This window comes from Benincasa hispida, chromosome 1, assembly GCF_009727055.1.
Source record: "Benincasa hispida cultivar B227 chromosome 1, ASM972705v1, whole genome shotgun sequence".
In the NCBI taxonomy this organism is placed as follows: Eukaryota; Viridiplantae; Streptophyta; class Magnoliopsida; order Cucurbitales; family Cucurbitaceae; genus Benincasa; species Benincasa hispida.
The window spans coordinates 16,923,144-16,934,124 of record NC_052349.1 but is presented as its reverse complement, the minus strand read 5'-3'; the positions used below and the strand labels follow the sequence as shown (position 1 = coordinate 16,934,124).

The window sequence follows — 10,981 nt, the reverse complement described above, 5'->3', positions numbered from 1 at the left end:
TAATTTATCAAAATTACACAAAATTTGAGAGTTTATGATATTTAAATATTAATTACATTAATAGGATTCATGTTTTAAATTAGGTGAGTGATTAATTTAATATTTGATATCAAATTATTATTTAATCAATTAAATATGTTTAATTAATTCAAATTAAATTAATTTCTCGCTTTATTTCAAATCTCAGAATTTGAATTTTTAATTTTAATTAATTTTGAATTAATTGAAATTAAAAACAAATAAAAGAGAAAATATAAATTTGAAAATAGAAAGTGGAAACACCCCACTTTCGTGAAGTAAGAGGTATTTCCTCTTCAATTGCACACTTTTCCCACTTATTTTAAGTTGTTTGAGGTGTCAATCAATTGACACTTCAGTGCTTACATGTGAATTAAATATAAAAACACTCATTTTTTTGTTGATGATCGAGAGGCTTGTTGTTGGAAATAGGTTTTCTATAGAAATCTTGTTCATCATCTAAAAACCCATCTTTCCTTTCACAAAATTCACTCCAATTTGGAGTTCCATCAATCAAATTCAAGGCTGATAATAGTAGAGAAGATCTCTTGGTGGTCCACTGTTGAATTGGAGCTGGAATCACGTGAAGAGCAGCTTGAATTTGGGATAATTCATCAAATGTATGTTGTTAAGAAACTATTTTCTTAATTTTCTGTCTAACCATAAATGTAATTAGAGTGCTTATTGATTATGTTTGCTTCCGTTGCACGCTAGTAGATCCCATCGATCTATACATGAACGATCAGGATTAGATCATTTGAAGCACTTTACAACAATTGTAACACCTACAAAATAAGTCATACTTGTAGTACCACAAGGATAAGGTACTCAAACCCTTATCCATCTACTACAAACTATTTAAGTTATCACTTAAACATGATTCACCCATATGTCTCTACATACATGTTTAAGTTACAAGATAATCTTTGATATTAGTTTACTGGTTTGTGGTTAATGCAACTAAAATATGAGTAAAATATCATATATTTTATTAAATAGATAATGAATTTGAATAAAATATCATATATTTTATTAAATAAACAACGAGTTTGTTCAATAGATTTACAAACTATAAGACCCTACGAGATTTAGGGCATAACCCCAACACAAGGCACCTTGTGTTCATTCGATAAGCCACACAAGTTTTAACTACTATTTATTTCAAGGTATTCAGTAGAGGAAACCATACAAAAGGTGGGGAGTAACCTGAAACTAGCAAGGGCACAAACAAGGAAAAATCACATAAGTAAATCTGCAACCAATAAGGAAAGAAAACCAACGCAAAATATTTGTCAAAGTTAAAGACAAAATAACCAACAACATAAATAAAAGAAAATATTATTTGCCAATTAAAACCACAATAGATAGTGGTATCAATTTCAAAGTTAGGGGTTAGATCCCTTTACTCCCTATATTGTTTTTTTTTTTAAAAAAAAAAAAAAACCTAATTTTTTTTTATTATTATTTTAAAAAAGAAAAATTTTGATATAAAGAAAAAAAAGAAAGAAAAGAAACAGCTTCATCCCAAATCCTACCGATCATTGGTGGACGTTTAAATCTCGAAGCGTAGGGTTTAGGGCATAATTTATCTCTAGCTGCCCCTTCATCTCCCTCCCTCCAAAACATTCGAAACCCATCAACAAAGTCATCTTCATTCTCCCAAATCCCGTTAGGGTTAGGGTTTTCACTGCTTCTTTTTCGCGATTTACCTTTTGCAGGTACTTGGCACCGCTTCGGATTCCGAGTAAGAGACGGATATAGCCAACTATGGGGAGGTACCGGAGCCGGAGCAGAAGTTACAGCCCTCGCCGGCGTAGTAGAACCCCACCCCGCGGGCGGAAGCGGCATGACGACGACCCTCGAGACCGGTACCGCGAAAGCAGGTCTCACAGGGACCGTCGCTCTCCAGCTCCTTCTGGGTTACTCGTGCGCAATCTCCCCCTTGATGCTAGGTATTTCATGTTCTTCTTCGAGCTTTATCGTTCTTGATTATGTCTCACTTTATTAGTTTGATAAAGGAATTGAATGGTTCATTTGTTTTTGCGTTTGTACATACAAGTGCTAGTGCACCTTTGTTTAGAATCTTGAATTTTGGGCAGAAGGTAAATGCGGCTTACCGCATGAATTTTGATTAGTAGTTATATAAAGAGTTGATCAAGAAGAGCATTTTGCGAGTAATTTATTGTCAAGCCGCGTGCAATCAATCTACATTGTGTTATTTTCCCGTTTTCAGTCTATCCATTCCATGTATTACAAGATGAATAATCAGAGTGTTTTGATTGGATATCATGCAGGCCGGAAGATCTTAGGATCCCGTTTGAGCGATTTGGGCCTGTTAAGGACGTGTATCTGCCGAAGAACTACTACACTGGGTATGGCCGCTTTCGTGTTAACTTGTGCGCACTTGGATGTTGAAGAAACAAATTTATTATTTCGTGGTACTTTTTTCTCTTAATTATCAGGATATCCACACTGGAAAATAGAGTTTGGCTATATTAGTTCTGAAAGACAAAGTTGAGAGGACTAATTTTTTTTTTTTTAGGTCAAGTTGTGGGATCAGAACTTTGGAGCACTGTTGGAGTTTTAAAGTTTAAATTGCCTTTACTGTCTAGCAATTATTTTGACAAGATTGAAAGCAAGTTAATATGAAGGAATGAAGGTTAAGTGTATATGGAAGGAATCTGCAAATTTGTTGAATAACCTGAACTTAGTTCACACTTAGTCCTAGAGATTATGAACTGACTGACGAGGAATTTGTTGTAGGAAAATGATATGTTTGTTAGTATGTAGTGACAGTGATTAACACTTCAGTTTAACCATCTTTTGAATCAAGTTTAGATTTAATTGACAAGAAAGCAATTCCTAAAGTGTGTGAATTAATTGAAAATTGAATTGACAGTGGTTTTACACTGAATTTAGGTCTGAAAATTAATACTGCCTGGCAACCCTCTCTAATTATTAGTCCAGAGATGGGTTTATATTCTTGTGTTTCAAATTTGTGGAATTTTATTCATGTTTTGTTCCAAAATATTAGTAACAATCTACTCTCTCTCCCTCTTTCTCTCATTATGATATCATTCCCTTAATTGCCTATTTATAGGGAGCCCCGAGGATTTGGATTTGTGAAGTTTCGGTTTGCAGAAGATGCGGCTGAAGCAAAACAACAGTTAAATCATACAGTTATAGGTGGGCGGGAGATACGAATTGTTTTTGCTGAGGAGAACAGGAAAACTCCTCAAGAAATGCGGGTGACTTCACGCTCAAGGTTCTACGACCTTCCTCTTCACTTCTAATCTTGCAGTATCTTTTTGGTTTGAATGTCTTCTTCATGAAACCATTATCTTTAATTTTGAACTAATGTATTGATAGTCTCTTGTTACTGATATATAGTGGTAGAAGCTACAGAAGGCGTTCTCCGGCAAGGTCTCCAAGACGGCGATATCGTTGTCAGTGTCAATACGTCTATCTTCTTTTTTTCTTTCTTTTTACTATTTTTTGCTGACTTTCATGAAAAGAAAAAAAAATGTATTGGGTTGATGATGTTTGATTATAACATCATTGTGATGCAATATAGTAATTGTACCCCAAATTTTTTATGCTCAACAAGCTTTTTCTATTTGAATGCAGCTTACTCACGCTCACCTTCACCTGCCAGGCACGACTCAAGGTTGGATCTTATTTGTCATATTTGTTTTACTACTAGCAAGATTAACATCATTATTGTCCTCCTTTTTCCATTACTTCTTACTTCTATACCGTATTTTGAAATATTGGTCGTTCCTTTTTATGTTTAGTAAATTGTGCATGCCTTCTTTGAATTTTATAATTTTAACACGTCAAAGGATTGTTTTTGGATGAGAAGCATAGTATAATATTTTTGAATTTTTGTACTTGTCTTATAGAGTATCCAAACCCCCAATTGATGTACTTCATTGTTTTAATTTTCAATGGAACCTAAATGATTTGTCTTTGAATTTAATGTAAGACTAAGTTCACATTGGATGGAAATCATTTTATGTAGAAATATTTTGATATACTCAGCGTAATTCCTATTTTTACTCAACCTGAACCTCAAGAGTTCCTTGTTCAAAGAACTTCTTAAAGTTATCAATGGTGTGTCAATTTTAAGAAACACAGTATATTTCTAATGGATGAGTTATCTTTGTTTCATGTCATGTTGTGAAGTGTGTATAGTCAGTAAATCTAAGTGGTTCTCTGCCGTGGTCTTAGTTGTAGACTAAGTGTATGTGGGAGTAATTCTAAAATGGTTAAAATCAGTTTTACCATTTTTAATCACTATGAAACATGTTTTTAATCCTTCAATACTAATTTTGATGTTATGAAAATTGTAGTTAAAGGTGTATAATTTAATATTTAAATTAATTTTGAGTTATTACAAGCGTATTTTAGAGGGACTATAAATATGACAAAAGTGATTTTGACGATTATAAAATCACTCCCTAACATGCACTAAATATTGGCGTCATAGTCCAACAATAATAGTGTGACACTTTTAATCTTCATTTCCCCATTAGGTTTACAATATCAGATCTATGTTTTGAATCTAAGCAACGCTTTCAGTTTTTTGTTGTTCTACAACCTTTAGTTGTAGAATTTTTTATTTCATATGCTTGAATGTTATCATGGTTAAACAAAATGATTGAATTTAATGTTTGATGTGATGTACGTGGAATATTCTGCTCCCCTCATGGTATAGAGTTGCATTGCAGGATATTGTATACAATCTACTTAATTCCTTGTGTATGCAGATATTAAAGTGTAAAGGGAGACTTTAAAGACTTGTTGATTAATAAAGTTTAACAAGAAAAGCGATCATAAAGTGATGGGCAACTTGCTTACTTTACCTATCGAACTCGAACCCTCTCCATGAGTACAATCTATTACTTTTTCAATTATCTTAGTTGCATGATTTTTATTTGTTCGTTTTACATCTGTTTTGGTAGGCAGAAGTTAAGCATTGACGAGAGTTTAAAATCAAAATTTATCTTTGGTTCTTTTTTCCCCATTTTTCGTCCCTTACAAATCTCTCAACGATTTATCAGCAAGAAAGTGATTTTTAAGTTTGATATCTTCTTTTGATATACCATCCAGTTAAGAAAGATTAGAGCTTATAGTTGGCCAAAGAAAGAAATCATCTTCAAAGGAGAAAAGGCCAAAGTTTTACTGGTTGTGGTATGGTGACATTGTCCAAGAAAAGATAATGTGATTTTTAGAAAGTTGGGGCAAAGAGAGCTATGAACTTGTCAGAAGCTGATCAACCAGTACAGCTTAATAGAGCATAATTCTCAGTGTTTGGATCTACTTGTCATTATTTTGTTCGGAAACCTGAAAATGGTGCAGGTAAAAGTCATGTTTTAGTTGATCAGTTTTGAAAATGATGTTAGTAGAAAATTGTGCTTATAAAAGTATGATATAGTATCATAAGTACCTAGTGAACGGACCTCATTGGGGCCTTTGAAGACTGCTCGGACAGGTTTTCTTTCCTGTTAGAGAGAGTTGGTTTTTTGTGCTGTTTAAGTCTGAATGGAAATCGTTTCGGTTTGATATGTTTATTTTCATTCATTTTTTCCATTGTTGTGACTGATACAGGAGCCGTGGGGCAAGGGAGGAGTATCTTTCTCCTGCACGATCGAGATCAATTTCACGTTCTCGTTCCCCTCGTGATAGGCGGGATTACAGCCGATCTCCAACTCCAAAGGAGAATGGTCGGAGCCCTCGTGAAGTGGACAATGCACGTAGTAGGTCAAGGAGCCCAAGGGCTGATAGCCGCAGTCCTTCTGGATCCCGTTCACGATCCTATAGGTATTTCATCTTTTATGTTCTTTTGCCTTTTAAGTTCCTTTTACTAGTCTCTTCATTTCCGAATTAGAGGATCTACGCAGAGAAACATATGGTAGTGTTACAACTTTACTTGTAAAGGATCTGTTCTATAGGTTGTACATCTGTGTCCTTGAGTTCTAAAGAAACATATGGTAGTGTTGCTTGATGAATAGTTGATCAGTGTGTATTACGTGGGTTGGTAGTTTCAGAATTCAGGCTGATTATTCAAACTAAATAAATAAAGGTTGTATTATTGTTTCCTTTTACCATGGGGATTCTCGTGAATTATTCAAAGGGGGATTAGGGAGGCCTATGGCAGGATAGATGGTCTGATATGTATAGGCTAATCTCTTAGAATATAAAGATTGGTAACGATGAAGAATGAACTGAGGTGTATTTAAGCTCTCATGATATTCTTACAGGTGTTTATTGAATTAGTTGGTTACAGGAGGTGAGAAGGAAATGACATGTTTGAGTGATCTCGCTCTGTTGCTCAAAGTTCACTAAATTCTTCGGTTATTTTTTGATCTTGTAGAGTTTAGTAAATCCTTTTGGAGAGATTTCATTGATTTGCTAATTTTCACAATTAATACAATATGAACTTGGGATGAGATTTGTGATCCCTTTAGTTAAGGCCTTAGGGGGCAGCAACAACCATCATGGGTTGGCCTAATGGTAAATAGGGAGTACGATCTTGATAAATGGCTAAGAAGTCATAGGTTCAATTCATGGTGGCCACTTACCTGGGATTTCATAGTTTTGTGAGTTTCCTGATATTCAAATATTGTAGGGTCAAGACCTTAGGGGGCAGCAAAGTTCTTGACGTTGTTTTGTCATTATTGAACATTTCACTTGGTCCATAGTGTGTTGTGTTTAGCCAGTAATCCTTTCCCCTGGTTGATCGAAGAATTTACAAATTTGACTATAACACCCTGCAATGTTGCTTCTGCAGTCCTCGCAGATAGAGTTTCGGGATTGTGAAGTGCTTCTGTCGCAGTTCTCGAGAATTGTTAGTCTGCCTTCAGTTGTGGCCAGATGAACTACGCCATTCCATGCTTTGCAGTTTCTGTAAGGAATTTTATTTATATTTGAAAGTCGGGAGGCGAGACTTGAGTTATAGGTTGAAGAACAAATGTCATCTTGCTGTTTCTCAAGTAAACTTCATATGAATGGATGCTGGTACACTTCTACTTGACCTTTACTAGATTTAGGATTTTGTTTTCAGTGGATTTCGTTTTTTGGTTTCTGTACTCTTGTATATGCCCAGTGGTTGTATTTTTGAACTTACGATGCTCAAATCTTGATATCGATAGTCTTGTTTGTTTATTTATCACTTCTATTTTGTTGTTCGGTAATCTCCTTTTTCGTAGGGTAATTGCATTGGGTAACATTTTTTAGAAAAATAATTAAATATATAGTAACATTTTTAAAGAATTGTAAATATAGCAAAATTTATTAGTGATATGGTCTATCACTGTTAGACTTCATAAGCAAAATCTAAATTTCGTTATGTATGTAAATTTTTTTGCATTGTACTATATTTGCAAATATTTTGGGCCTGATTGTTATATTTGTAATTGTCCCAATTCAATTTACATCAATATAACCATCAATTGTCTAATGTCTCGAGTTGATTTATTCATGATAGTCATAATCAATTTTTAACATTATATTTCTCTAAGTGGATGGCAAATTTTTATTGCCTATGTTATCCTCCATCTAATATGTGAATTTGTCCTTACAAGGACTTAGATCAAAATTATGTTTTTTAGCTTCAAGAGATAAATAGACACACACCTTTAACTTTTTTTTTTTACCTCATCTTAAAATTTTAATTCAGGGTCTAATAATTTTTTAAATATTATGTATGAACCATTTCTATTTTAAGGTAACAAATCACGACTAAAAATGTTATTATTTTTCTTTTTGAGTACAACTAAAAATGTTAATATGAATATAGTTTAGCATTAATTTGTATATAATATTTCTTCTAGACTTGTTTGTAAAGCTTTTATATTTGTGCTATATATGCTAATGTTTTTAGTTTGATTGCTATTCATGTAACGAGTTTTTTTATTCCTTTTTTAGTTTTCAAAACTTGATTTTAATAGCTCTTTTTTAGTTTCCAAAACTTGATTTCGATTTTGTTAAAATATTCGAATAAACAGAATGAATCAATGAGGGAGTGATTTTTATGAGTTTAGTATTTAAAAAATATATATTATTAAACAAAGTCTAATTTTTTTAGTTTTCAAAACTTCAAGAATATAACAAAATAAAGAGATTAATATCTTAAAATAGTGATTATAATTTTAATTTATAAAAATTCAAAATTAAATAATTAAATATTTATCGAGTGTGAATAATTTTAAAATTTGGCCTATCGTTCAAACAAGTCCTACGAAATGGATAAACCGTCAAGAAGCAATCACATTTTTTTTTTTTGGTTACAAAAATCTAGTGAATTAAACTGAAAAATTGCTTAGATTCACAGGTGTCGAATTATCTTGGAATCTAAAGTTGTTATGGATACAACAAGAGGTGAGCAGTAGGAACCAACTCCTAATGAAGCAAAAAATCCTTATTCAGCCAACAAATAAAATGAATATTTAGTTCGAAGATGACGTAGTTTAGTTTTTTTTTTGGGGGGAAAAAACCTTCTTGTTCCTAAGATCTTGGTTGTAGTTTTTATTTGGTCCATAGATTTTCAAATATTACATATTTGTCTTTAAGTTTTGAGTTTTGTTTCAATTTAGTTCATAAATTTCAAAATGTTATAATTTTATCTTTGAGATTTGAGTTTTATTTCAATTTATTCCTTAGTTTTAAGATTTTATATTTTTAATCTCAATTTTTTATTAAATACTCACTTTTAATTATTGACATCAAATTCTATTAATTAATTAAATATAACTATGAAGTGAAAATTTTAATTTAATTTTAAAAGTGATAAAAAGTAGTAAAACTCGATTAATTATACATATTTCAATGATTTTAAATTTATTAATATAAGTTAATATTAAAAATGAAAAATGAGTATTTAGTGAATAATCGATATTAAAAGTGTTATCTTGAAAGTTGAAACACAAAGACTAGATTGAAGTAAAATTCAAATGTCAATGATAAAATTGTAATACTTTCAAACTTAATGACTAAATTGAAATCAAACTCAAAATTTGAGAACTAAATGTATAGTGCCTTAAAATCTATTGACTAAATATAAACTATTTCAAAACTTAGGTATTGACTAGTTTTTTTTTTTTTTTAGTCTTGGTGCATTATGTTTGCAATAGACATCTTGTTGGTTTTGATTCTCATTTACTCCCCTTTTCTCTTCTTCTCTCTTATTTCGTTGGTTCATCTTTTTTATTTTCTCTCTTCTTGCTTGGCTCGTATGAGCTTTATTTTCCATTTTCTTTCTCAACTCCTCTTTTCTTTCTCTATTTTATTTTATTTTATCTTCTTTCTATGGTTGTTCTTTTACCTCTAATTATTTTTTTTTCTATTTCATTTTTTTCTTAAATGCATATTTTTTTTCTACTTGTCGTTTTCTTATTTTAACTTATTGGAAAAATCTTGGAGATTGAATGAAAGATATATATTTGGAAGTCATTTGTCCGATAAATTGTTAGAAATAATACTCACGGCTTTTCATATTTCAAAATTAGCACGTTTTTTGAAAAGTCGTTAAACTAATTTTTCTCAATAGATTTAATTACAAAATCTACTTTTTCTAACTTATTGTTTTGGCCCCATTGGGCCTTTCTAGATACATAAATGTCGAGATTTTAGTAATTTTTCAAATATTAGATAATTTATCCAAATCTTATATATTTTCAAATTTTCTCCAAACTCGGTTATCTTTACCGAATATTATATTTGATTCTTTTGTAATTTTAGGCCAATTTCTGTTTCCACAATTATATGAAATTCTAAATTTACAAATGAATTTACCACTTAGATCTTTTAAATGGATAATTGCATATTGATTTTTAAATTTTGGGAAAGATTCAATTTTACAAAAAAAAAAAAAAAAATAAAATGTTTCAACTTTGACCTTTTTTAGCTTTAATGTAAGATATGAAAAATATATAAAATCTTGTATTGATCTGCCCAAGAATCCACTAAGAGATTTTATATGTTTTCCATATTTGATCTTTTTTTTGAAAAATTTTGATATAATATTTGGTAGATATAATTGAATTTGGATAAAATTTGAAAATATATAAAATCTCGATAAGTTAAAACAAATTATTTTTTTAAAACTAAATCTCGGTAGTCGATCTCGTCTGAGATGGATCGAGAAAAGCTATTTGAATGAGTTTTAAAAAATGGTACTAGTTTTGTAAGGTGACAACTTAAAAGTGTTATTTCTAATAATTTATCTGTTTGTGACATTATTAGACTTGTAAATTTAGTGTACATATATTCTCTTGTTTCTTTACCTTCACAATCTGTGTATGTAACGCTTTCGACAGTATCTTGGTTAAGTAATTTTATTTTAGTTTGAATTAAATTAATTAATTATGAAATATATTCAGATAATTAATTAACGAAAGGGGTGTTTGACAACCAAGGAGAGTCGGGTTGCGTTTGTATTTTCTACCAACTCAATGTTTGACAACCAACTTTAAATGTTTATAGAGTTAAGTTGTTTATTTTACCAGCTGACCCCAACTCTCATCGATGCTCTATCTCCGGTGTTTTTAATGGTTCCACTCATCGGTCTCCGTTAGCGATTGTTACTACCACACTTCAGCAACATACTCCAATGACCACCTTTGGGTGGCTAACTCCAACCACCAACTTCGAGCTCCAATAACCACCTCCAACGAAAATGCGACAACCACCTTGGTAAAAAAAAAAAAAAAAAACTCTGACTTACACATTCATACGATCAACTTCGACGAAGAACTCCGGGCACCACCAACCACCTTTGACGACAACTCTAACCACTAACTCCGATGACTACCTTTGCACAAGCAACTTCGGCTACATACTCTGCCTACCACCTTCTCGTGCCAAACTTCGACAACCACTTATAAAAATAAAACGGTGTGTTTAATTACCCACAATTTTATCACTCTTATTCTCACCCGTTTTTCCACGTTTTTTCATTACT

The 10,981-nt window shown here is 31.8% G+C and overlaps 1 protein-coding gene across 1 annotated transcript; it reads left to right on the top strand.

Annotated features, from left to right (window-relative positions):
* The first annotated feature begins 1,535 nt into the window (after nt 1-1,535).
* Nucleotides 1,536-7,192, top strand: LOC120070396 (serine/arginine-rich SC35-like splicing factor SCL28). Its single transcript, XM_039022305.1, has 7 exons — nt 1,536-1,970; nt 2,313-2,390; nt 3,119-3,283; nt 3,409-3,464; nt 3,646-3,685; nt 5,629-5,841; nt 6,812-7,192. Exons 1-7 carry the CDS (start codon nt 1,786-1,788, stop codon nt 6,822-6,824), a joined length of 750 nt encoding a protein of 249 aa, XP_038878233.1. The 5' UTR covers nt 1,536-1,785; the 3' UTR covers nt 6,825-7,192.
* Nucleotides 7,193-10,981: the final 3,789 nt, after the last annotated feature.

Coding starts and splice junctions, on each gene's coding strand:
- LOC120070396 (XM_039022305.1), top strand. CDS start 1,786: ATGGGGAGGTACCGGAGCCGGAGCAGAAGTTACAGCCCTCGCCGGCGT. Junction 3,465..3,645: donor TCCAAGACGGCGATATCGTT/GTCAGTGTCAAT, acceptor ATTTGAATGCAG/CTTACTCACGCTCACCTTCA. Junction 3,686..5,628: donor CCTGCCAGGCACGACTCAAG/GTTGGATCTTAT, acceptor TGACTGATACAG/GAGCCGTGGGGCAAGGGAGG.